Source organism: Macaca mulatta, chromosome 15 (genome assembly GCF_049350105.2).
Source record: "Macaca mulatta isolate MMU2019108-1 chromosome 15, T2T-MMU8v2.0, whole genome shotgun sequence".
Classification (NCBI taxonomy): Eukaryota; Metazoa; Chordata; class Mammalia; order Primates; family Cercopithecidae; genus Macaca; species Macaca mulatta.
The window spans coordinates 60,085,743-60,113,731 of NC_133420.1; the positions used below are offsets into that span (position 1 = coordinate 60,085,743).

Sequence of the window (27,989 nt, forward strand, 5' to 3'; positions counted from 1 at the left end):
TTCCCAGGAAAGGAGAACCATCTCAAGACTCTGAAATGTAGCCTGGAAAGGCCAAACATACCCCCTAACACACGCGCACACACACACACACCCCCCACACCCTACACCCTACACATACCCAACACACACACCCCCCACACCCCACACATACCCAACACACACACACACCCCACACATACCCCATACATACCCAACACACACACACACCCCACACCCTACACATACCCAACACACACACACACACACACACACACACCCCACACACCCCACACATACCCAACACACACACACCCCACACCCTACACATACCCAACACACACACACACACACACACACCCCACACACCGCATACATACCCAACACACACACACACCCCCCCCACACCCCACACATACCCCACACACACACACCCCACACACCCCACACATACCCAACACATACATACGCCCCCCCCACACACAGTCACACAAACTCACATTTACATGCACACCTACACTCACCCCCAGCAGAAAAACCTACCAATTTTAGGCCGGGCGCGGTGGCTCACGCCTGTAATTCCAGCACTTTGGGAGGCCGAGGTGAGTGGATCACGAGGTCAGGAGATGGAGACCATCCTGGCTAACGTGGTGAAACCCCGTCTCTACTAAAAATCCAAAAATTTAGCTGGGCAAGGTGGCGGGCGCCTGTAGTCCCAGCTACTCGGGAGGCTGAGGCAGGAGAATGGCGTGAACCCGGGAGGCGGAGCTTGCAGTGAGCCGAGATCGCGCCACTGCACTCCAGCCTGGGCGACAGAGCGAGACTCCGTCTCAAAAAAAAAAAAAAAAAAAAACCTGCCAATTTTTCCACATACTTAAAAAATCAACATTGGAAATGTTTAAAAAAAGAAAAGAGGCAGGGATGGCCCAGGGAGAAAGTTCTACATGCCAGCTTCTGGGAGCTGGGCAGAAGGTGGAAAGCACCCCCTCCCTCAAAGGAGCACTGGCCGGGCCGGGCCTAGGAGCCCGTTCCAGCCACAGCGGTGGCAGGAATAAAAGGTCCAATCGACCCCGGCCGAGATCCCCGTGATGAGAGGCGAATCGCGTGGCCCTCTTCACATGCACCCACTGTACTCCACCCTCCCTGCCCAGGCTGTCTCCGCGCCCGGCCCTGACCGCTGTGGCCAGCCCTGCACAGGACGCAGAGAAGACTTGATTGTCAAGGTCTGGTCCAGGGTCAGAAACATACAGAGGAGCCCTGTCAAGTCTGGCCTTGTGCTAAGTCATCACTCTGTCTGTGTCAGAGGCGTGCAGGTGACAAAGAGAATCTGTGTTCTTAACCAGGCTGCTTCTAAGTTGAGAACCAAATGTTACTCTATTGTTTAAAATCCTTTAAGGCCTTGCTGCCCAAAGGGTGACCCCTGGATCAGCTCCTCACCTGGAACTGCTTAGAAATGCAGCATCCCAGGCCCCACCCGGGACTGCGCACCTGAATCTGCATTTTAACAAGCTCCCCAGGCAGTTCGTGCTCACGTTATCGAGTGAGAAACCACGCTGTCCTCTCACTTATCACACTTCAGCCTCTCTGGCCACATGAGGGTTCCTAAAATATACCGATGTCTTTGCATTTCAGGTTCTTTTCCCTTGCCATGCCCTCTACCATGTGTGTTCTTCCCCTAGCTTTTCACATGGCTGGCATTTCTCATCCACCAGGTCTCAGACTAAATGTCGCCACTGCAGAGTAGCCATCCCAGGCTACCTTATCTGAAACAACTTCCCCCATTAGCACCCCTCCAAGGACCCGTAGTTTCCTTTAGGAATATTTATCACCGCTTGTATTCAGAGCTGTACTGTGTGGTTTGTTGAATGCCTGTGTTGAACAGCCCCCATTCCACTGGAATGTACCCTCCAAGAAGGCAAGCACCATGTCGGTCTCATTCACCCTGTACCCCCGCACCAACATGGTGCATGACACACAGCAGGCATGTGACAAATCCTCATGGAGTTGATTTCAAACGAATGAATGTAGGACAAATACAGTCGTGAAATGTAGGACAGATAGAGTCATCCCCCAATGACTCAGACTCCCATTAACTACACTGTAAATTAACCCATGGGCTCCCTTCACAAATGGGAAACTGAGGTCTAGAAAAGGGCAGGGATTAGCCCAAGATCACCCAGCAAGTCTGTAGCAGGACCAAGGCTTTTGACCTTTCCGGCCTCAACACCTCCACTCATGCTCCAAGTCCCTGCCTGTCAGTTTGTGCAGCCGGACAAAGCGGGATATTTGCAGGGGGCACTGACCTACATTGTGAGTAATTGCATTATGCAGAGGGACTTTCGGGCCAGCTGCTCTCCTTTTGCCGCACAGATGGGAGAGGCTTTCCCAGGCAGCTTCTGCGTGCCTCCTGCTGAGCAGCAGCCTGACCAGAAGTCAGGTGTGAGCACTTCCATCTTCTGGCCGTCCCAAACCGGTGTGGCCTCACTGCTGGACACGGTGCCCTGCCAGGCAGGAAAGAGCATTTTATCAGCCTGAGTTCAGCTCGCAGCACCAAAGCACAGCCTTCACCCTAAAGCTCTGGGGGCTTCAGGGGAAGCCACTATTGAATGTTTAACGATGAAGTTCTTCCTCCCTCAAAGAAGCACTTTGCAGTTTGTAGAACTGGTTACACCCACTGTCTCCTCCGATTTGACACAATGATGCGTGTGAGAGGAGGGCACATCAGGGAAGGCTCATGGTGAAGGAGGAAAGAGTGCTGCTTTGAGAGTCACACACCCCTGGGTTGAATCTCAGCCCCGAGACTTACTAGCTGGAGATCTTGGGCAAGTTACTTCATCTCTCTGTGCCTCTGTTTCCTCATCTGTGAAATAAGTATAACACCTTGTTGGATTTTTATGACTTAAACAAGATGATGGGTATAGAGTTCCCAACCCAGCAATGAGCACATTATTGTCACTCATGAGAAGGCAGCTCTTGGTGTCCTTATGGCTGATATTATCAGGTGAAGTCAGCCCCCTCTCTCTGAGGCTGCCTCTCATGAGAACTGTCCTGGTCTTACTGGAATGGGAGAGCCATGAGGACAAGGCTCTTGTCTATCCAGGTTATAGCTGCATGCCCCATGCCCAGAACAGTATCTGGCAAATGGTAGTGCTTAACAGTTATTCACTGAATGAATGAATGAATGAATGAATGAATGAATGAATGATTTCTTAGGCAATTGCCAAAGAGAGCAACAAGTAAGAAAGAAAAATAAAGAAACAAAGCAGCCAGGCACAGTGGCTCACGCCCATAATCCCAGCACTTTGGGAGGCTGAGGCGGGCGGATCATCTGAGGACAGGAGTTCAAGACCAGTCTGACCAACATGGAGAAACCCAATCTCTACTAAAACAAAAATTAGCTGGGCATGGTGGTGCGCGCCTATAATCCCAGCTGTTTGGGAGGCTGAGACAGGAGAATCGCTTGAACCCAGGAGGTGGAGGTTGCAGTGGGCCGAGATTGCACCATTGCACTCCAGCCTAGGGAACAAGAGTGAGACTCCGTCTCAAAAAAAAAAACAATTGAAAATATTTGCAGGCCAGTTATCCAGAGCAAGACAAACATTCTTAGGGCAGTGCAAATGTTGTCCTGCAGAGAAGAAGCCAAAGCCTGGGCTTAGGCCCTGCCCCTGATGTCTGCAGGGTCAGCACCCTGTGCTCGCTGGCCCTGGCCTGCATGGACAGTCCACACTGGGAACAGACCGAGAGCAGTGCCCAAGTATAGCCTGAGTCCTTCCCCAGCAGCCCCCAGCAGCTGCTCCAAAAGTGGGGGAGTCCTCCATGGTGCTTGGAAATCTGGCCTCGTATAAGGCCAGTGGGTGCCTTCCAGAGGAGCCCAAGATGCTGCTGACGGCTCCACCGTTTCCAGCCCCACCGAGCTATAGTAGTTCTGTGTCCCCAGCAGAGGGTAATCCACCACCACCAGGCTGGACCCTCCACATGGCTCTTCAGTGCCCTCTAGTGGTGCTTTGGTGCACGACAATGACAAGGAAGCACTGGGGGTTGGGGGGTGGGTAGCCCACCTGGCCCTGCAGGCTGCATGCTCAGATGCATCTTTCCCCATGTGTGACTGCACAGACCACTGCGAACTCCAGGCCCAGGCAGAATCGGGATGGACTAGACAACACGCACAGCTTGTCCAGTCTGCTTTGTGGTTCAGTACGGGAGTCACTTGATTTTCTTCCAGATGCCCATCCCCAGCCTCACAGGAACAGGAACCTCATCACCCCCAAAACTACCCCAACCCCTGCCACTGTGACCTGTGACCTGTGACAGGGAGATGGGGCTGCATAAGGACAACACTAGTGACCAGAAGATTTTTGCAGTTTATTTCTGGATCAGTGCCTGAGTATGGGGAAGGTGGGTGTGGGAGCAGCTCTGCCACCCCAGGACCACTGACTTCTCTGAACTCTCAGTGGGCCCGTGCTTGCTACCCTCCTGCCAGGACTGTGCTTGAAGTTGCTGAGATGGGTGCAGACCTGAAAGGCCAAAGATAAGAATTCAGATTTCAGGATTCAGAGAGGTCAGAGCAGTGAAGGTGGGGCTCGGGGGAAGGGGAGCAGCGAAGAGAAAGGCAAAGGTAGCCAGACTGGAATGCCAGCAGCACAAGAGGAAAGACTGGGCTAGCAGCAGTTCTTTGAAAACTACCTGATGGGTCTTGGTCAACCTGAAGGAACATATGAATCACTGGTGGCAGATTACATAGAAAGCCAAGGAGATCCAGAGCAAGAGGTCAGGCTGACTTGCTCAGCACCGCCTGGAGTGCTGAGCTCCATTCTCAGCGTGTAGGAGTGGTAAGTCTGTAGAGCAGTGGTAAACTCCAGCAGGCTGACCGGCAAGGAGGCCTTGTGGAGGACGGCACAGTGGTGTCCCCTCTCCATAGATCTTCCCTCCTGTGGAAGGTGTGCAGACTCAAAGAGAGAGCTTGGAATTATTCTGGGGAACCCCAGGGGAGAGATGAGCCCCAGTGAATGCAGGTCCGGGAGGAGAAGGCTGTGGCTCAGTGAAAGCACTGTGCACCACCTCACCAGGAGCAGGAGGGACGGTCTCCCTGCCACTGCAGTGTGTAAGCCAGACAAGCCTTGTCAGTTTCCTGTGACGAGCACTTCATCCCATTGAGCAATGCTGTATGACACAACTGATTTTCTCCACACCGAGAATCTAAGACTCCATCATAAATTACTGCTGTTCGTTGTAGAAGAAAAGACATGATCACTGTTAATGGGTTTGCCGTTCATGCATAACTGGAATGGGTCCGTGCTACTGCATTCTGATGTTGGTTTGATTGTCACACATTGGAGAAACTCAGATTCTGCTGCTAAGTCAGTTGGCCTTGGACCAAGCCGGTTCTGTCACCTTAATTAAACAATGGAAGGATGTCAGGAAATCCCCATTGCCCTTAATAAAATGCAGCCCAGCTCCTAAGTGGGTAGCAGTGGGGGGGAAATCTCTACCCCTGGCCACTCTGACTTTAGTTTATGGAGATCACCTCCCCTGGGGTGTTTCTCACTGCAGAGCCTTCAGGAAACCATGTTATCCCCTCTAGCACTCCAGCCCAAGTGTGGACTCAATGCACATGGACCCAAAGAGGTTGAGCTAAGGCTTTCTGTGGCTTGGGACAGCAAAAGGCAAATCAAGTCTGAGAGAACACACAGCAGGATGATCTGGTCAAAAAATGGCCTGAAGCTGCAGGTCCCACCCCTCCTAGCTCCTCCTGCTTCCACGTGGGAGCACCATCTTTCCCCCAGCTCACAGAAGCCCAGGTCACTGCCTGCTTCAAAGGCCATGCCTGGAGAGCAAGACCAAAAAAAATAGTTTCCAAACCACACCTAAGATCTGCCTTCTACCCCTGGGTCCCATCAAAGTAACCCTTCTTCCTAGTGATGGACCCTGGGGATGCCCATGCCTTACCTTCAGGAGTGTGGCTTTACCCTGGGCCTCAACAGCACCACTCCATCAGAATATAACATCCTGAACACAGTTATTTGGTGATATACTCTCAGTGGCAAACAGATGGCAAAGGAATCTTCAATTTAGTAAGTTTGTGCTTGACAGTTGTATGGATGTATCAATTCTGCAACTATTTAGTGTCCTATGTAGGACTGAACAAATGAGTAAATATTTGATGTTGTTCGAAGGCAGGGATTCCACTATGGGAGAAGAGTGATGAAAATATGGAATGAGGAAGGCAAGCAAGAACTCGGCAGTGTTGGATCTTATCTAGACAGACAGACAGACAAGTAGGTAGGTAGGTAGATAGATACATACATACATACATACATACATACATACATTATTTTAAAAAGAGCTTAGAAGTAGTGACAACTTAGGAACAGTGAGACCATCAAGTGCCTACATCTTGGTTTCTAAACAACATTCTCCACTAAAAAGAACAAGGACTCCTTGGAGAAATGGTTGATTGCAAGGCTGGGAGCAAGAAAAGTTCAAGGAGTGCTGGAATCATTACGCCAAGAAGTAAGAAAGTGCTCAAAAAATTATGGTGATATGTGGAAAAAACATAGAAAGGTAGCATGAAGTTGTTTTCCACTGGCCAAATCTGGAAAAATTTAAGCATCAACATGAATAAGACAGCAAAGGATTATAAGACATTGAATTAAAAAGGAACGTATTAGGCCAGGCACAGTGGCTTACACTTGTAATCCCAGCAGTTTGGGAGGCCAAGACAGGCGGATCACCTGAGGTCGGCAGCTCAAGAACAGCCTGGGAAACCCCATCTCTAATAAAAATACAAAAATTAGCCAGGCATGGTAGCAGGCGCCTGTAATCCCAGCTACTCAGGAGGCTGAGGCTTGAGAATTGCTTGAAACCAGGAAGCAGAGGTTGCGGTGAGTGGAGATCACGACATTGCACTCCAGCCTGGGTGACAGAGACTCTGTCTCAAAAAAAAGGAACATACTGATATACATAAATAAATGGGAGGAAAGGAAACCTCTTCTTTGCAGGAGAATGCCAAGTGTTTAAATAGAATGGTAGAATTGGAAAATCACCATTTGCAGCTACCAAAGTAATAAATGACTCAGGTAAGAATTATCAATGGTTGCTGAAACCACCAAGTGAACGTCTGTGGGAGAACGGGATACTTACACAGTCTCAAAGTAGCTCCCACAGATTATTTATTAATTACAAAGGGGGAAATGGTACCTTTGAAATGGATATCTGACAGGCATCATGTCAACCAAGTGATCACAGATAACATCACAAAGTGCCAACGCGTCCCCCTGATGTGACTCTTACTTATGTAGGATTCCTGCCAAGAATGCATAAAACCTGGATATAAAACATTCAGGCTAACCCAAATTGAGGGACTTCTACAAAATAACTGAACTAGATTTTTCAGAAACAATGACAGGAAAGACCAAAGTAGTCTGAAGAATTGTTTGAGATTAAAGGAAACCAAAGACACATAAGTGCAATAATGATCCTGGATTGGATCCTGCATTGGAAAAACCACAGTTGCTTTAAAGGACATTATTAAGCCAATTGGCAAAATGTGAAAATGGATAGTATATGAGATAATATACTGTATCAGTGTTAAATTTTCTGAATTTAGTAAGTGTATGTGATTGTGCAAGAGAATCCCTTGTTCTTAGGAAATATATGCTAGGATATTCAGGGGTGAAGGGTCAGGATATCTGCAATTTACTCTCGAATGGTTCAGAAAAAATTAATGTACCGTAGATATTGTTTCATTCCCTGGGTGTCTTTTTGTCTTGTTGCCACCATCTGGCCAATTATCTCCCAGAGTTTCCCAATTCAAGTTCCTGCCAGAGAGAATGTGCTCAGGAAGGATCCTCTCCATCAACCCTCATTAGGCAGAGCACTTTGTAGGAGGAAACTTCATAGGTATCTGACAAGCCTCTGGATTAGCTGCCTGGGGTCAGGTGCCCGTTCTTTGTTCAGTCAGCCTTGGCCAAGGATGAGTCATGTGGTTCATAACATGGCTGCCACTACTGCTTCAGCAATGGGGCTGTGGGCAAGAGGGTCTCCTCAGAAGGGTTTGGCAGGCCTCAGGCTCAGGCAGGCCAGTATATCCTGTATCTCCAGTTGCACAGAGGTAACCCCAGAGATACCTGAAGACCTCCTGACATAACTTTATACCTCATTCTCACCCTCAGTCTTTCAACAAATATTAGAGGTACCTGCATTGGGCCAGGTTTTGTGTTAGATCCTACGGGCACAGAAGTGACCCAGTTCCTACCCTCAGGAGCTCTGACTCAAATTGGAGAGGCATGAATTATGCAGAGAACTGGAGTGCAGAGTTGAATTGCTACCAACAAACCGAAGGCAGTCAATGCTAGTTGAGGCCTGGGCTCCACACCTTAGGAACACAGAGATGGGGAGTCCAAATGGCCCACTGAACAGGGGCATTGGCTATGGCTCACAAGAGGGAAAAGGACTCTCAGATAAGGACCCTGTTGCTGGAAGAGTGTCCTGTGCCATCCCTGCAGTCTCTGTTTTCTCTTTGCACAGCCTGACCCAGCAGGACGGGATATCTCCATCCGCCCTCTCCTGGAGCACTGTGAGAACACCCACATGACCATCTGGCTTGGCATCGTCTATGCCTACAAGGGACTTCTCATGGTAGGTGCAGAGCAGGAGATGGAGTTGGGGGGGACACTTCTCTGTTGGGCCTCTGTCTCCCAGGGGCCTCCATCAATGTAAAAATAAACAGAGCCTCCATGACTAAGCAGTTACTCTCTGTGTACTCAGTGCCTGCCGCATGCTATCTCAGTTCCTGCAGCAACCCTATGAGATAGGTACAAGTAACATCCTTATTTCACTGATGACACTGAGGCTTGGTGTCTTGCCCAAGGTCACCCAGCTGGTAAGCGGCAGAGTCAAGATCTTAACCAGAGAGTAACCCAAAAACTTGTGGCTGTGCCTCACAGCTGTCACTGCACCGCTCCCGGGAAGAGCAGTCTGCTGACATCCAGTGCATGTTCATTTCCAGCATTTCAGCGGATCCTCTCTTAAGCCCATGGGAGGTGGGCGGGATCATCCCCATTTAATAGATGAGGAGGGTAAGCCTCGGAGAGGCTGAATGATTTGCCAAAAGCTACCTAGTAACCTCTAAACTCCAAACCCAGCACTCTTTCCACTTGACTCATCTTTTAAAATCAAAGATCATGCTAGGTGCTATGGCTCATGCTTGCAATCCCAGCACTTTGAGAGGCCAAGGTGGGTGGGTCACCTGAGGTCAGGAGTTCGAGACCAGCCTGGCCAGCATGGTGAAACCCCATCTCTACTAAAAATACAAAATTAGCTGGGTGTGGTTGCGGGCGCCTGTAATCCCAGTTACTCCGGAGGCTGAGGCAGGAGAATCACTTGAACCCGGGAGGCAGAGGTTGCAGTGAGCCGAGATCAGGCCATTTGCACTCCAGCCTAGGCAACAAGAGTGAAACTCCATCTCAAAAAAAAAAAAAAAAAAAATCAAAGATCACATACGGAGCCACGTTGTGATATGCCAACATGAGGGAGAACTTGAAAGGTCAGCCCCACCGTGTTTCAGCCCAGGTTGATCCTTGAATCTTCTCTCCTATATCCTATATAAACCATGCTTCCACTTAAAGCCCTCCAGTGACATGAAGCTGGTCACTGCACCATCCTCAGATCTTTCCACAGGGAGGTTAAGCCACCCTTCACCCCTGTGTGACCCCACTTAGAGGCCAAAAATGAAGCCTTCTCCAAAAGTCAAATAAACTGGAACCTCTCGTGCTGCTCAAATGCATTCTTACCTGTTGCCTCATCAGAGAAGTGTTAGTGATTGATCCCGTGTCCTTTGAGAGGCCATGCCAGAAGGGCATGTATGAGGACCCTAGGCGAAGATTGGTCCCCACTTCATACCAGTTGACACCCTTTTATGGTTTTCCATAGAAGTTTTTTGAGCTCCCATGCAAGCAACAGGACCACTGGGTTGCAATCTGAGCACAAGGTAATGACCCTGGGGGTGTCCACAGGAGGTACCCAATATAGAAATAGGAACTTGAGGACTGGCCAAAGTTCCTGGGTTTGGACAAGGACACATTCATAGTCACCAGAAGCTTGGAAGAGCTGTCAGCAATGGGTGGCACAGACCTGAGGGCAGAACCGTCAGCCCCAAGCAAAGTTGCTGGAAGGCAGACTCCATCTCCATGTAAAGATGGATTCTTATAACAGGGAGCACTGTCCACAGATGCCATGGAGCCCCTAAGAAGGACAAGCTCCCTGTCATGGGAAAGCATGTCGTGTCAATGACCTGCACTTCCCCCGGCCCTGGTTGAACAAAGAGTGAATCTAGACACTCTCCATGATCCTTCCAGCCTTGATGTTCCTTGATTCTGAGACTCATTCTGTGAAATTAGATTATGGTGACTCATATTGACATCTTTAAACTGGACTTATTTGTAATGTTTTGATCATTCATTATCTTCTCCCACCTACTTCCAAAGTGGTTGGAGATGAGAGATGACTGTATGTCTTCACATGAAGCTAACAGCTTCAGCCAGCTCATGTCAACAAAAGCTATATTTGATAGCGCAAATGCTTTACCATTTAGAATATGCAAGGAACGGTCCCCAGCCTCCTGGCCCTGAAGGTTTATGACTAAAATCCCACTGCCACCCCCCTACTCCTTCTATTTTAGAGCCACAGAATCTCAAGGCTGGGAGAAGCACACACAGCCCTTTAGGTCCACCCCACTGTCAAATGTTTTGGCCCCAAGCCCCAGCCCACCCTGAGCTTCCCCCAAAGCATTCATTCACTAACTGCTTCTATACCTCTAGTGATGGAGTGCTCACCCTCTTCAAAGGAGCCTGTGCCATTCATGGATAATGTGTTAGTTTCCTTTGGCTGTCATAACAAATTACCACAAAACAGTGGCTTACAAAACAAACAAATGTATTCTTTCCTACTTGTGGAGGCCAGAGGTCCAAAATCCAGACAGTTGTGTTCCCTCTGAAGGCTGCAGGGGAGCATCCTTCCTTGCCTCTCCCGGCACCTGATGGTTCCAGGCATGCCTTGGCTTGTGACTGCATGACTCTAGTTTCCACCTCCGTCTCCACGTGGCCTTCTCTTCTTCTCCCCAATGGTCTCCTTTATGTGTCCCTTATAAGGACACTTGTCATTGGATTTGGGGCCCTTCCAGATAATCCAGGATGATCTCATCTCAAGATCCTTCATTATATCTGCAAATACCCTTTTTCCAAATAAGGTCACATTCATGGTTTTCAGGAATTAAGATATGGGCCATCTTTTAGGGCCATCATTCAGCCCACAGATGGAGTGCTTTTCTAGAAAATTTTTCCTAATCCTCAGCAGAAATCTTCCTCAGTGTAACTTATACCCATGAACCCTCAATCTACTATTTGAGGGCCTAAAGAACAAGTTACTTTGTGTTTCCTCCTGACACTCTTTAGAGATTTACAGCCAACCACTAGGTCCCCAGGGTAGCCCACATTTATTGTGGGGACCCTCACAGTGGCTTGGTGGCCCATCGGTAGCATGGCTGATAGGAGGGCACACTGACTCTTGGTCAGAGAGCCCAAGTCCTGGCGCCCATCCAGCCCTGATATTCACGCTGTGGGACCCCAAGCAGGTCACCTCTCCTGGCCAAGCCTCTGCTTCTTCCTTTGCAAGATGGCACAGCTACCATGGGATCACAGTGGGTCGTGGGTAAAGGAACCAATATAGAACAGGCTTTCAATGGCTGTTGGTTTTCTTCTCTCACTCAGTATCTGGTTCCTGGGCTCCTGGTTCCCTATTTTATTTTATTTTATTTTTTTGAGACAGAGTCTCACTCACCCTGTCACCCAGGCTAGATTGAGTGCAGTGGCACAATCTCTGCTCACTGCAACCTCTGCCTCCCGGGTTCAAGCAATTCTCCTGCCTCAGCCTCCCAAGTAGCTGAAATTACAGGCATGCACCACCACGCTCAGCTAGTTTTTATATTTTTAGTAGTATTGGAGTTTCACCACATTGCCCAGGTTGGTCTCAAACTCGTGACCTCAGGTAATCCACCTATCTTGGCCTCTCAAAGTACTGGGATTATAGGTGTGAGCCACCGTGCCTGGCCTGGTTCCCCATTTTAAAAGGAATTTTTAAAAAGGAATAAATCAGGCTGTGAGATAACACATTTAGAGAAAGGATAAAGGACAAGGGAGAGGAAAATAATCATGGTTGTATAAAATAAGATCAATTACAAATAGCTTTGAACTTACCTTGGTGCAGAACATTTCAGTCTACAGAGTGCTTTGACATCCATCCTCCCATTTCATCCACACAGAAACCCTGTGACATTGGTATTATTATTATTATTATTCCCCCCAGTCCACAGACGTTGAAAGTGAGGTCCTGAGAGGTGAAGTGACTTGCCCAGGTCACCCAGCCAACGGATGGCAGAGTAGTTTCCATATCCCCCGGCCTTGTGTCCAGCCCCGCTTCTACCACACAGCACTATGCGGCCATCAAATCTCTAAACACAGGTCCTCGGTGTGACGTTAAATGGTTCATGCAGCTGTCAGACGCCTGAAGCTGTCCTGCTGAAGCCACACGGAAGAGGTGCCTTTGTGAGAAGGCCCCTTGGAGGGCCGCACTAAAGCAGAGGTTCCTGTACCAGCAAACTATCTTGGCTCTTCCTCCTGCCCGCCACACCACCATTCTGCCCTACACCCACCTGCACTGTCCCTGCAGCCCACCCTCCCCTTAGACCACCCATAAGGGTTAAACCCTCGACACCCTGCTTCAGATCACAGCTGGCCTCTACTCTGTCCATTTCTGTCGAGACATCTATTGGTTACGAGTAGAGCTACAAGTCACAGAAAAACCCAAAATAATAATGGTTGAAGAGACAGGAAATGTTCCTCTCAGGTAAACCTAGTCCAGAAGTAAGCAATCTAGGGCTGGGGTAAGGCTCCCAGAATCTCAGCTCTTTGTATCTTGCAGCCCCCACATCATCATTACACAGGTTCCACATCATAGCCTTGTGATCTAAGACAGATGCTGAAGCTCCACCCATCACACTCCACTCCAGCTGTTAGGAAGGAGGAAAAGCAACACCTCTTCCCTTTAAAGACGCTTCCCAGAACATGTGCACACCACTGCTATTTACAGGCATTGTCAGAAGCTAGTAACACACCACGCCTAGCCTCTAGGGCAGCTGGAAAATGTAGTCTCTATTCTGGGCGTCCATGTGCACTTGAGGACAATAGAAGTCTCAGACACAAGGGATCTGCTTAGTTTAATAGAAAAAAGACTGGAGTGAATTTCTAAAAACACAGCCCATTTTTGCTACCATATTGCTGTGTGACCTTGGGCAGACCTCTTCACCCCTTCTGGGCCTTAGTATTCCCTAGAGAGTGAGGAAGAAGGTTGAGATCTTATCTGAAGTCCCCTTCCACAGTGGCCTCGGGCAGGTCTGTGCATGAACCAGTCATAGGGGTGCAGGAGAACTGGACAGCTGTCACATCCCCAATCTGCATTTGCTTGGCGGGACTCAACTCAGCAGGGTCACAAGTGGAGACAGATGGTGACATCCAGAAGACCTGGCTGACAGCAAGGCCCCCCACCCTCCCTCCCTGCAGCCCACCTCCTGAGTAACCCTCCACTCCACAGCTTCTCAGAGCAGCGGGTGTGTGCCGCCCCTTGGTAACGATCATCTCCCCTTTCTGTTCACCATTTCAGTTGTTCGGTTGTTTCTTAGCTTGGGAGACCCGCAACGTCAGCATCCCTGCACTCAACGACAGCAAGTACATTGGGATGAGCGTCTACAACGTGGGGATCATGTGCATCATCGGGGCCGCTGTCTCCTTCCTTACCCGGGACCAGCCCAACGTGCAGTTCTGCATCGTGGCTCTGGTCATCATCTTCTGCAGCACCATCACCCTCTGCCTGGTGTTTGTGCCGAAGGTACGGGTGCTGGCCCCACCACCTGGCCTCTGCCCTCCGACTCCAGCACAGGGGCATTGCTGGCTTTTCTCCATTCTCTAAAAGGTTTACCCATTCCTTTTTTATGATGAAGACAATTCACATTATAGAAAGTTCAGAAAATGCAGAGGAATAAAGGCCAGGTTTCTCAGAAATCTCCCTTTGTCCCACCACCCAAAAATAATCACTGGTCATGTTTTGTTGGGGTGTTCTTTACTGTTAATGTTTTTGATGTGTTTCCTTCCAGCCTTTTTCTTAATAGCTAGGAGATAATGCTTTTTTTGTTTGTTTTTTTGTTTGTTTTCTCACTCTGCCACCCAGGCTGGAGTGCAGTGATGCAGTCTCGGCCTACTGCAACCTCAACCTCGCGGGATCAAATGATTCTCTTGCCTCAGCCTTCCAAGTAGCTGGGACCACAGGCATCACCACCACGCTGAGCTAATTTTTTAATTTTTTTATAGAGACGGGGTCTCCCTGTGTTGCCCAAGCTGGTCTTGGACTCCTGGGCTCAAGCAATCCTCTGGCCTTGGCCTCCCAAAGTGCTGAGATTACAGGCATAAGCCACCTCGCCAAAAAAAAATCACCGTTTTTAGTAGCCACTTACGTGTTCCATGTATTTGAAGGGCTGACCTTCAGGACCACCTTGAAGAGAGATTTTTCTTCTTCTTCTTCTTCTTCTTCTTCTTCTTCTTTTTTATTTATTTATTTATTTATTTTGAGACACAGTTTCGCTCTTGTTGCTGAGGCTGGATTGTAATGGCACATTCTTGACTCATTGCAACCTCCACCTCCCAGGTTCAAGCAATTCTCCTGCCTCAGCCTCCTGAGTAGCTGGGATTACAGGTGCACGCCACCACACCCAGCTAAATTTGTATTTTTAGTAGAGACAGGGTTTCACCATGTTGGCCAGGCTGGTCTGGAACTCCTGACCTCAGGTGATCCACCCTCCTCGGCCTCCCAAAGTGCTGGGATTACATGCATGAGCCACAGCACCCGACAGAGAGATTTTTCAAATATCATCCTACCTCGCAGTGGGCGGGTGAGCCAGAGGCCTTTCTTCTCAGGAGCCCCTGCAGTAGGGTGATCTGTGTCGAGGGAAGCCTGACCTCAGTGGGTCTCAAAAGTAAAGGAAGGTGGCTGGGTGTAGTGGCTCGTGCCTGTAATCCCAGCACTTTGGGAAACCAAGGCAGGAGGATCACTTGAGGCCAGGAGTTCAAGACCAGCCTGAGCAACATGGTGACACCCCCTCTCTACTAAAAATACAAAACAAAATAGCCAGGTGTGGTGGTGCGCACCTGTAGTCCCGGCTACTCAGGAGGCTGAAGTAGGAAGATCACTTGAGCCTGGAGGAGCAGAGGTTGTGGTGAGCTGAGATTGTGCCACTGCACTCTAGCCTTGGTGACAGAGTGAGACCCTTTACCACCCCCCCCCAAAAAGGAAAGAACAGGACACAGAGTTACAAAGCTGGGCGGGGGTTACTGACCCAAGTGGGAGGCATCTGCCTCAGAACAGGGGAGAGGAAAGATCACCTGGGTCCATTTCAGCAAACAGGCTACCCATGGTGCCTCCATCCTCCTGGGCATGCAGTCAGCCCCCAGGCACTGTGAGCTCTGCACTGGAACACCTCTGGTGTACACACATTAGTCGTTCACACCCGCCCAGACTCCAGGGCAACGCCATGACTTCCCTGCCGGCACTCTGACATTCTTTCCATCCTGTAAAAGAGGCCCAATGATCTCTAAGCCAAGCTTCAGTTGTGGCACTCTGCTCCGTCACACTCAATAGCTCCTCATTGTCCTCCTGGCTCTAGGATCAAGTTTCTGATGTTGGGCTGGCTCTCAGTACCCTCGGGTCTCCTCTAGTCTCCCCAGAGAACCCTGTCCACCACCCAACCTGCCCTTCCCCTGCCGTTTCCCCCAGGCTTCCCTGCATTGGCAGACGCCAGTTCTTCCCCTGGAGTTCCCTTCCCCCCACCATCCCTCCAGACTGTCCTCAGAGCCCAGCAGGCCATGGCACTGTGGTGGGCTGTCCCTGATACCCGCTGGCCTGGTGAAGATTGAGTCCTTCCTTCATCCCCAGCCCACGCCTCTGGACCATGAGGTCCCAGTGAGCAGGGGCCATGGGTCACTCCACTCCTGCTTTCCAGAGCTGAGCCCAGAGCCTGCCTCGATCAGAGATGTTTCTAGAATAAGCTGGTAAGATCAGGGTCAAGTGGCAACTTTTGTTTTCTATATAAAATGTCTTTGGATGCAGCTAAGTGATGCCCAGACTCCTAACTCACGGAAACTGAGATAATAACCATGTGTTGTTTTAAGCTGCTGAAAAACAAGCTTTTGTCAATGACACAGCTTGTTACCAGCCTGCTTCTAGAACTCATCAATGGTTTAACAAACAGGCCTTTGCTCTCCTCTATCTCTTTGTTGTCACAGCTGTTGCCCTTGGGGCTTATTTTTTCCACAAGGAGCAAGGCCTAAGGCAACTTGCTAGGCAGCTGGAGCAAGGCCTCAGGGGCCCTGGTTGGGACGCAGGTGGCATCAGGGTCAGGAGACTAGACTCTTAGTGACCAGGAAGGACACAGAGGCATGGTGAGGGGAAGGGGCCTGCCCAACGTCACGTACAAGCAAGTGGCAGAGTCTGGCCTGAGCCTAGGTCTCCTGACTTCCAGCCTGTGGCCTTCCTGGGGCCTCTTGTCGCCTCCAGAGCAGGATTTGCTGGGAGAGTCTGCCATGTGGGATGGGAGGAAGGACCCAGGGCTCTCTCTTCAACCCTGCCCCCACCTTTGTCCTTTCAGCTCATCACCCTGCGAACAAACCCAGATGCAGCAACGCAGAACAGGCGATTCCAGTTCACTCAGAATCAGAAGAAAGAAGATTCTAAAACGTCCACCTCGGTCACCAGTGTGAACCAAGCCAGCACATCCCGCCTGGAGGGCCTACAGTCAGAAAACCATCGCCTGCGAATGAAGATCACAGAGGTACCTCCCTCCGCATCTAGTAGCTGGGCCCCGTCTGCCACTGAAGCCCCTCTGACCCCGTGCAGGGACTCTCAGGCTCCTCTAGACCATCCCTGCAGCATGACCCGGCAGTGTCATCAGCTGCAGTTACAGCTGCGAGAGCCAGGGGTGACATAAGCCGCACAGAGGCGTTTGTCAGAATCCGACATGAGCTCATTGGCCACCTCGCCCAGGCTCTTGGAGGCCAGCACCACCTGATTCAAGCCATCCCCAGACAGAAAGGAACTCAGAGAGATTTGTGAGCTTCCGGATTATTGTAGCTTCCTACGTTAGTGTCTCTTTGTGTCTCTCTTTGTGTCTCTCTCCCTCTCAGTTTTTCACTCTCCCAGCACAACCCAGCAACCACCACATCTATATGATGTACAAGAGAAGAGAAAGTGAAAAGAAACTTTTCAAGACAGAGTGCCGCAGACCTCGCCTTTGTCCTAAGGGTTCTCAACTGGTTCTTGAATATTCCAGAGAGACCATAGCCAGATTGCCTTGTGCCCAAGCCTTGTAGACCAGGGAAGGGAAAACAAATTACCTCCCCCCGCCTACCCCTCCCTTTGGGTTGGAGGTATGCCTGGACCCATGCTCTGCAGGCTGTGTATTGCTTTAATAGAGGAATTCTGATTAGGGAGGGGGACAGGAAAGGGACCAAGGAAAGTACATTGGTTATGATGCTGGCTAAACAAGGCCCCAAAATAAAGTGGCCCAAAGAAAATATGTTTATTTCCCTTTTACCTAATGGCCATGAAGAGAGAGGTAATCGGGTGGGGCAGCTCTGCTCCCCAAGGTCATTGCTGGGCTTGGTTCCTGCCCTCTGGTTTCCCCAACTCTCCAGGCTGTTCTCCTCATTTATAGCGGGAGAGCTGGGTGGACGGCATGTCTGGTTCACAGTGTCAGGAGGGGAAGAGATAGAAAGTCCACATGAGGGACTGCCTCTTAAGCAGTAACACCAAAAATTGTGCACATGTTGGTTCTGCCCTAGTCACATCAGCAAAAACTGACAAGAGCACACCCAGTGACAGAGGAGGCTGGGAAACATCATCTCTAGCTGGACAGCTGCAAGGAAGAAGTGAGACATACGGTTGCCAGATTAGATACAGGATGCCCAGTTAAATTCAAACTTCAGTTCAACAACCAGTCATATTTTCAGTAAAAGTATAGCCCGAATAATACTGGGATATAATTATACTGAAAAAGAACTCGTTATCCAAAACTCAAATTTGACTGGACATTCTGGGTTTTTATTTGCTAGATCTGGCAGCCCTTTGGGGGGCTCACAGAATTCTGCCACAGAGAGCCACCACACAGTTGTCTGCGCACCTAAAGATGACTGCTTTAGGATGGGGCAACCCACCAGCAGCTGCCAGAGCAAACTAAGAAGGGTTTCTGTCCCCCAAAGCCTATTACGGGCTGTTTCCCTATCAGGCCTCTCATGATGAGCACTACCACGTCACTGCGCATTTTGCTTCTACTTGCACACTTCAGCATGGAAGAGTTCACTCACGTTAGGAAACCCAAGCCACTGTTTAAAACTCTAAATTGTTGCGTTATTTTTCCTGGAAATGAATCACAATCTGGCCTCCTGTTGTCCCCACCCTTTGATCCTACTCCTGCCATTTAAGTCACATAGAAAAGAGGATCTCTCTCCCTCCTCCTCCACATGAAAACGTATTAAACAATTTCATGGCTGTATTCCTGACATCAGAACAGCATCCGATAATTTATCAGATCTCCTCCCTTATACTACAGCAGGATGCTGTTTGGAAAAATCCTCTAACCATGTTTTTCCTGTGCTCTTGCACCAATACAACAGTCAACACAGAAGACTTCTGTGACCAAATGCACCCGCTGGGCGCCTCCGGTTCAATTCCAATACTACGGATCTAGAGATAGCTTCAGATCCCACAGGTTGAGGGCTCAGTCCCCAAGGCTCCCCCTGACCCCCACCCCACCCTCAGATACCAGCCACAAGTCAGACCTCTGGAACTTCTGACCAACCAGCTTCAAGTTGGGACTCCCAGGATCCCACTTTGGGTTGAATTACTTTGCTAGAGGGGCTCCCGGAACCCAGGGAAACACATTTACCAGCTTATTACCAAGGACACGAATGAAAAGATGCACAGAGCAAGGGATGGGTGAAAGGGTGTGGAGCTTCCCTGCCTCCCTGGGCCCCACGCTCCAGGAATCTTCACGTGTTCAGCTACCCGGAAGCTCTTCATACCCTGTTCTTTTGAGTTTTTATGCAGGCTTCATTACACGAGGCATGATTGACAACTGTGTAGAAATGTGATTGGACAAAAACGCATGATCTAAACCCAGCAAGGTCTGTCTGTTCAGACTTTTCTTGGCCTCTCTGTAGCATTCTTTCCTCCAGGGTATGGGCAGGACTCTCTCTGTGATAAAGGTCTTTTGACCTACAATCAGATTAGAGTCCTGCCTTGAGCAGGTGAGAAAGGACAGGAGAAGGTCAGAGAGCATGATTCTGTTTCATGAGGCCTGCTCCTGAGGCCTAAAATGCCCCAACATTACAACAAAAGACTGTTACAAGAGATACAGGAGCCAGGAATCATGGATGAAAGCCATTATATGTATACAGATATGGTAATATCACAGATGTTCACCACCCACCCCGACTACCACCCCCCACAACTACCAACACTCATATTGCCCAGGTTTCTCTGGGGCTGAATTGCCCCAGGACTTGCACCTGATTTTTATATAACCTGGGAATGGGCCAGGTGCCGTGGCTCACACCTGTAATCCCAATGCTTTGGGAAGCCAAAGTGGGAGGATCGCTTGAGCCCAGGAGTTCAAGACCGGCCTGGGCAACATAGAGAAACCTTGTCTCTAAAAATAAAAACGTGGGGATGACTGGGACCCATCCTGATTAACTCCTCTGAGTGAGTCCCTGCAAGTCAGGGTCTCCGTGATAGCGTGAGGCTCAGAGCTTGCGAGCCCTGCATGTCTGTCCTCCCCACTGTGGGTCCTATTAAGTATCAATAATAGTAATTATAAGTCCAGGCACAGTAGCTCATGCCTGTAAACCCAGCACTTTGGGAGGCCAAAGTGGGAGGATTGCTTGAGCTCAGGAGTTCAAGACCGGCCTGAGGAACATAGAGAGACCCCATCTCTACCAAAAAAAAAAAATAGCCAGGCATGGCGGCCTGCACCTGTAGTCCCAGCTACTCGGGAGGGTGAGGTGGGAGGATGGCTTGAGCCTAGGAGGTCAAGGCTACAGTAAACTGTAATTGCACCACTGCACTCTGATCTGTGTGACAGAGTGAGACCCTGTAATAATAGTAATATTATTATAGTAGCAGGTTGCCCTTATTATGTGTCAGGCACTGGGCTAAACTTTCCATGTATTATCTCGTTAAATCTTCACAACCTCCCCCTGAAGTAGGTACTATTATTACCCCATTCTACAGAAAAAGAAATAGAGACTGGGTTCTCACAAGCCGGGAGAACCTCACTGTAAGTAAGGGGCAGCCTTGGGTTTGCATGAGGCCTGCCCAGAGCCTGAGCTCTTATGCTTTCCCTGCCCTACCTCCCTGGGCTTGCTTGTCTGCTTCATCAAGGCCCAAGCCTACACTGAACACATAATTGCAAAGCCCAGGTCCCTGTCATCATAGCTTCTCCTTGAACAAAGAGCTGTCAGGGTCCTTCTGCCTCTCCATACCAAGATGCAATAACCCCTCTGATTCTCAGGGCACTCCTGAATACAGGTAAAGGCCCAGCCCTGTGACCTACCTTTTAGCCCTAGTGGCCTAGCTACCAGGGCTGGGCCAGGGACCCTGACTCAACTGGAACCTTTGTCTTCTAGCTGGATAAAGATTTGGAAGAGGTCACCATGCAGCTGCAGGACACACCAGAAAAGACCACCTACATTAAACAGAACCACTACCAAGAGCTCAATGACATCCTCAACCTGGGAAACTTCACTGAGAGCACAGGTAAGAGAGCCAAGGCCCCAGAATGTGGTAGGGACCTTGGTTTCAAACACCAGCTGTTCATCTTCCATTTTTTAGGGGAAGAAACTGAGGTTCAAACAGGGCACGGGACTCAGACACGCAGAGCTGGCACACCTGGAACCTCTGTCTGCTGACCACAGTTCACTGTCTGCTTTGAGCCCCACCCTGCCTAGGCCTGGGGCTTCGATTTCCCATCCCTCAGCTTCCAGCTCCACACCTACACACTGGGGCCAACATTCCCAGTGTCCTGACTGGGGGCAGACACATTTTGTTTTCCCTTTTGTTCTTAGTGAATAGTTTACCCTTTCTTCCCTGAACAATATTTCACGGTTTCAAATATACCTCATCAATGTGCAAGAAAAGAATGGTCAGTTAGTTAGGATAGGATGCTCAATCTCACCACCCACTTGGGAATTGCAAGCTACAATAACACAAACCTGCCAGGCGCAATGGCTCACACCTGTAATCCCGGCATATTGGGAGGCCAAGGCTAGAGAATCGCTTGAGTCCAGGAATTTTAGATCAGCCTGGACAACATAGCAAGACCCCATCTCTACAAAAATAAATTTTAAAAAACACACACACACACAAAAATTTTTGCCTACCTTTTGGAAAAAATTTAAAGGTTACCAGAATGGGTAAGAGTATTTGGAAATGAGCATTCTCCTGCGATGCATTAGTAGTCAGCCTGGCACTGTCTAAATGCTCCATGTTAAACCTCTTGACCTAGCAGTTCTACTAGCAGGAACCTGCCCCTCGCAAATACTCCCAGGTGTGCAGAGAAGAACACAGAGATGTTCCTCACAATGCTGTCTGTAGGTGAGAAAAACTGGAATTAACTTAAATGTTCATTATTTGGGGGTGGTTTCATTAATTAAGATATAGCCAAACAGGGTACATTTTATAGCTATTAAAAAGTGAGGTGAGTCTATTTGTGCCGATATGGAAACATCTCCAGGTGAAAAAAGCAAGATGAAAGCCAACATTATGATTATGGGACACACAAATGCATATACGTGTGTGTGAATGCATTTTTTAAAAGGTTTAGAAAAACAAACACCAAATTGCTAACAGTATTGACTCGTGTGAAAAGAAATGGTATTGTGGAAAGTGAGTGAGAAGGGACTATTTTACATTACCCTTTTTTTTTTATTTTTTACTTTTTTAAGATGGAGTCTCACTCTGTCGCCCAGGCTGGAGTGCAGTGGCATGATCTCAGCTCACTGCAACCTCTGCCTCCCAGGTTCAAGCAATTCTCCTGCATCAGCCTCCTGAGTAGCTGGGATGACAGGTGCCCACCACCACACCCAGCTAATGTTTGTACTTTTTTTTTTTTTTTATAGAGACAGGGTTTCACCATGTTGGCCAGGCTGGTCTCAAACTCCTGACCTCAAGTGATTTGCCCGCCTCAGCCTCCCAAAGTGCTGGGATTACAGGCATTAGCCACAACACCCGGCCACATTACCTTTTTTATGTTTCTCTATGGCTTGGTTTTTTCCATTAGCATGTATTCATCAATTTGTTATAACATTAGTTTAAATCAATGAAAAATCTTTGTTTCTTTTAATTTACTTATTTATTTATTTATTTATTTATTTATTGAGACGGAGTTTCGCTCTTGTTGCCCAGGCTGGAGGGCAATGGCACAATCTCGGCTCACTGCAACCTCTGCCTCCCAAGTTCAAGCGATTCTCCTGCCTCAGCCTCCCAAGTAGCTGGGATTACAGGTGCCTGCCACTGCACTCAGCTAATTTTTTTGTACTTTTAGTAGAGATGGGGTTTCACCATGTTGGCCAGGCTGGTCTCAAACTCCTGACCTCAGGTGATCCACCCACCTCAGCCTCCCAAAGTGCTGGGATTACAGGCATGAACCACCATGCCCGGCCTTTTATTCTTATTATATAAGTAATAAGTGGTCTTATTACAGTAGCAATATTCTGTAATTAATATTATGTAACATGGTTATTACAAAAATGTTTAAATTGAGATAATAAAGAAATTACAAGAATAAAAATTACTTCTAATAACTTTAGTATCTGGTAAAAGTGGGAATTTTAAATTTGTGGGAGAAAAGGAATTATTCAATAAATTTCATTGGGATAAATGGGTAGGCATCTGGAGGAGAATAAGGTAGGTCCTAAACTCACACGTACACAAAAATTAATTCTGATGAATAAAAGATTTAAATATAAAAAGTGAAAACATGAAAGTACTAGAAGAAACCAAAGTAAAATTTAAAAAAAAATCTCAGAGAGAGGAGGACCTGTCTCAGTTTGATGCAAAACAGAAATCACAAAAGGAAAGGTTGATAAATTTAGGTACAAAAAGCATTTCTTTCATAATGCAAAAGCCATGATAAGTATAGCCAAAAAATCAAACAAAGACAAAAATTAACTCAGATAACAAGCTTATGCCCTTATATATAAGGAGAAATGATATGCAGTAATACAAAAAGTATGTATCATTATATACCAATTAGTAAGAAAAAGACCAACATCTCAAAAGAAAAATGAGCAAAAGAGAGTTCTCATAAAAGGAACTGGAAATCGTTCTTACACTTATGAAAAGATGATCAATCTCATTCTTTATTAAAGGAATGCAAATTAAATCTGCAATGAGATACCATTTTTGCCTCAAAGACTGGCACAGATCAGAGATCAAAAAGCTGCTCAGAGTGCCAGGAAACAGGTTATGAGAGAGGCAGTCTCAAATGTTGCTGGTTGAAACAGAAATCATTCAGACCCAGCAATCCCACTTTTGGGATTTATTCTCCATGCCTTAGTCTGTTTGTGCTGCTATAACGCAATACTGCAGACTTGGTAATTTATAAATAACAGAAATGTATTTCTTACAGTTCTGGAGGCTGGGGAGTCCTAAATCTAGGTGCCAGTAGGTTCAGTGTCTGGGGAGGGTCCGGCCTCCACTTCTGAGATGGCACCTGAATTGCTGCATCCTCTGGAGGGGAGGAACTCTGCATCTTCACATGGCAGAAGGAGCGGAGGAAGGGGCAAACCCACTTTCTCAAGCCCTTTTATAAAGGCCCTAACCTCATCCATGCGGGCTCCGCCTTCACAACTTAATTACCTCCTAAAGGCCCCACTTCTTAACACTATCACATTCTTCATTCAGTTTCAACACATGAATTTGGGGGGACACGTTCAGACCATAGCAGTATGATATACAGTCGATTCTGCTGATTTACAGTAGCGGTAGTTGTGTTCTTTCTGTAAAGCCTCCATCAACAGTGGATTGTGAATACTGAACCATTGCTCCTATACAGGATTAGGTCCCTGGGAGTCTCTCACAGGCTGACATCACAAGCTGACATTTTTGTCCACCAATCAATATATAATTCTGTTGTATGCGTATTTCTGTTTAAAGACATCTTATTTAGGCTGGGCGCAGTGACTCAAGCCTGTAATCCCAGCATTTTGGGAGGCCGAGGTGGGCGGATCACGAGGTCAAGAGATTGAGACCATCCTGGCCAACATGGTGAAACCCCGTCTCTACTAAAAATACAAAAATTAACTGGGCATGATAGCACGTGCCTGTAGTCCCAGCTACTCGGGAGGCTGAGGCAGGAGAATCGCATGAACCCGGGAGGTGGAGGTTGCAGTGAGCCGAGATCGCACCACGGCACTCCACCTGGAGACAGAGTGAGATTCCGTCTCAAAAAAAAAAAGACATCTTTTTAAATATATATGAGTTAATTAGCATTGCACTCATGGCCAACAGCACTATAGCTCATGCCTGATGGAAGCTTATCTAACGCATGTATTTTCTCTCCATAAGGCACATCATAGCCCTCTTGTGCTTAGGGACACTAGCCAGCACTTCGGCGCTGTGCTTGGGGGCCATTTTCAACAGCAAACTCACCAACACACAGCACAAAATGTGAAAAACATGTCACTAAATAAACCTCCAGGAAGATACTTATTTACAATATAAGAGCTAAGCGCTAAGGCAGTGCATCACCTTGTTCAACCTCAGCTGGGAACGCGTGTATCAGGCAACTCACATTTTCCCACACTGTGCATGTCAGCAAATGACCACAAAAGCATTAAAATATTGATTTGGGGATTACAGATAAATTTAAGTGAGAAGAGGAGGTCACAAATACAAAATTCATGAATAATGAGGAGCAGCTGTACTCACGTAGATGCAAAATGACATACATATAAGGTTGCCCACTGAAGCAAAAACAAAGACACCAGTGCTCCCTTCCAGATCACATGAATCCAAATCTCGGGTGGGAACCTGATTTTTATATTTCTTTAAATCTCCTTGTATGGTCCTGAAGCACAAAGAGGGTTGAGAGAATTTAAATCACCATGTTTTGTGGCTACACAATATTATTTTGAATGGAGATCCTATAACTTATGTAACTAATCCATTATTACCAGACAAATTCAGATTAGTTCCAACATTTTAATATTATAAATGATACTCAGTTTGAGGCTGGGCACAGTGGTTCACACCTATAATCCTAGCACTTTGGGAGGCTGAGGCAGGTGGATCACCTGAGGTCAGGAGTTCGAGACCACCCTAACCAATATGGTGAAACCCCGTCCCTACTAAAAATACAAAAAATTAGGTGGGCATGGTGGCATGCACCTGTAGTCCTAGCTGCTCAGGGCTGAGACAGGAGAATTGTTTAATCCTGGGAGGTGGAGTTTGCAGTGAGCCAAGATAATGCCACTGGTGGCACGATTCTGAGTGACAGAGTGAGACTCCATCTAAAAAAAAAAAAAAAAAAAGATGCCAAGGTTGAACATCTTGTATATATCTTTGCATAGATCCTTAATTATTTCCTTAGGATAATTTCAAGAAGTAGAAATTCCGGGTAAAAAATAGGTCCTTTTATGGTGTTTGACACAGATCAACAGTGCCCACCAGTAAGATTATGTCCATTTATTCTCCCACCAGCAGTTTACTGACTTCTTTCTCTTTGCAATCTTTGCTGCTCTATGAAAAATACACCTTGGAGGTTTTTTCTTTGTCATTACATCCCTATGTGCCCATGGAAAAGAATGTTAGAACCTCTTGTTTCTAAGTTATGTTTCCTACATTAGTCGACTTGATTTTGCCCCTTTTGTTCTTTGAGAGGAGAGCGCGGGGCATGCCACACAAATCCCCAGCACATTGCTTCCATCCCTGACTGCTGACTGCTGGAGGCTTCTCATCTCACCGCCCGGGTCCCGGGAGAGCCGCTACACAGACCTCAGCTTAGAGAACACGGGGGGGATAATAGGCTCTTTTGCATTCTCTCTCCTGGGGTATCATCCTACAAAAAGTTGCATTGTTGATTTTTAAAAACTAAGTTAACAGAACGTGTTGTGGTATTGTTTTGCATTCAGATGGAGGAAAGGCCATTTTAAAAAATCACCTCGATCAAAATCCCCAGCTACAGTGGAACACAACAGAGCCCTCTCGAACATGCAAAGATCCCATAGAAGATATAAACTCTCCAGAACAGTAAGTACCTTCTCCTTGAAGACTAAATACGTCACTCCCGCACAGGAGTTTGCAATTCGCACCATGTTCTCACATCCATTATTTTATTTGCTTTCCACAGCCATCCCATGATGAAGTCCAATTACAATGCTCTTTTTACAGATGAATAAACTAATATTCAAAAAGAGGAGGTGACTTGCCAAAGCTCACTCAATTGCTACATGCAGGAAATAGGACTTGAACTCACATCTGTCCAACATCAAATCCAATGTTCTCTACTGCAGCACACTGCCTTTGTTATGTGTAAAATTTAACCTTGCTCAATGCATTTACTTGACGGTTTACTGAGACCTCCTGTATGTCAGGCATAGGTGCTAGGGTTACAGCAGTGAAGAAAACGGACTAAAATTCCTATCTTCATGGAGCTTCCATTCTATCTAGAAGGGTGATAGCTTAATAAAAAAGCAAAATATGGCATGTCAAACAATAGGAGCTTTGGAGAAAAAGCAGAGAAGGGGGTCAGGGAGTGTCATTTTAAATAGGGTGGTCAGAGAAGACTCAATGAGATGGTCACATCTAAGCAAAGACCTGAACATCTCTGTTAGCTTTGTTCCCACAGGCAATTTTAGACCTTCCCATCTTATAGCACATCGGAAGCAGAAGTTAGAAATATAAACTTTGGGCTGGGCGCAGTGGCTCACGCCTGTAATCCCAGCACTTCGGGAGGCCGAGGTGGGTGGATCACCTGAGGTCAGGAGTTCGAGACCAGCCTGACCAACATGGAGAAACACCATCTCTACTAAAAGTACAAAAAAATTAGCCGGGCAGGGTGGCCCACACTTGTAATCCCAGCTACTCGGGAGGCTGAGGCAGGAGAATCGCTTGAACCCAGGAGGCAGAGGTTGCAGTGAGCCGAGATCGAGCCATTGCACTCCAGCCTGGGCAACAAAAGTGAAACTCTGTCTCAAAAAAAAAAAAAAAAAAAGAGAAAAGAAAAGAAATACAAACTTTGAAACTTCGCCTCTGGAAGTGACAAGCAATGAGGAACCAGCAAAAGCAGCCAAATCACCAATTGCAGCATCATTTGGGGCTCCTTAGTATTAGAGCTAATAGCCTATCAACCCAACTAGCTCCAAGGCCTGGCCAGCTTACAGTCCAGGACAGTGAGTGAGAGTTACATGGAATTTGTCAGCAGTTTGCCTAGCAGTTGCCTCCAGTAGAGTGTAAGCACCTTGAGAGTAAGGTATGAGTCCTTCATGGGTCCCCTGCACCAAACACAGGTTCTGCCAGTGAGTAGGTTCTTGACAAGCATTTGTTGAATGAAGGAAAGGTGAACAGGATCCTCACAGACAGAAGAATGCTCTGACAACCACAGCACCCACCTTGCCTAGGCAGACAGCCCTGCCCTGGCTTCTTGGACAGGGTACCCTTTTCCCAAGTCAAAGTTTATACTTCCCTTTTTGTCCTGGACTTCTTGCCAGCATGATCTTACCTTAAGACACAGACTTCAGCTGACATTATACAGGTTCAACTTTAACTTCAGAATGAGGTCTCCAACACTGTAGTTCCATGCATACCTGTGAGGTGTCTCTTGGGAGGAGTCTTTCTGGAAAATGTGGGCAGCACTTCAT

At 47.8% G+C, this 27,989-nt stretch overlaps 2 protein-coding genes across 2 annotated transcripts in view; both read left to right on the forward strand.

Moving 5' to 3' along the window:
• The window catches only part of GABBR2 (gamma-aminobutyric acid type B receptor subunit 2), a 416,683-nt gene that overhangs the window by 385,903 nt on the left and 2,791 nt on the right, over positions 1-27,989 (forward strand). The window contains exons 14-18 of the mRNA XM_015117226.3: positions 8,503-8,613; positions 13,690-13,914; positions 16,724-16,906; positions 20,757-20,886; positions 26,262-26,379. Coding sequence (XP_014972712.3) covers positions 8,503-8,613; positions 13,690-13,914; positions 16,724-16,906; positions 20,757-20,886; positions 26,262-26,379 — 767 coding nt within the window. The remainder of the gene's footprint in view (positions 1-8,502; positions 8,614-13,689; positions 13,915-16,723; positions 16,907-20,756; positions 20,887-26,261; positions 26,380-27,989) is intronic.
• The window catches only part of TRIM14 (tripartite motif containing 14), a 288,671-nt gene that overhangs the window by 48,248 nt on the left and 212,434 nt on the right, over positions 1-27,989 (forward strand). The gene's annotated exons all lie outside the window — the stretch shown is intronic.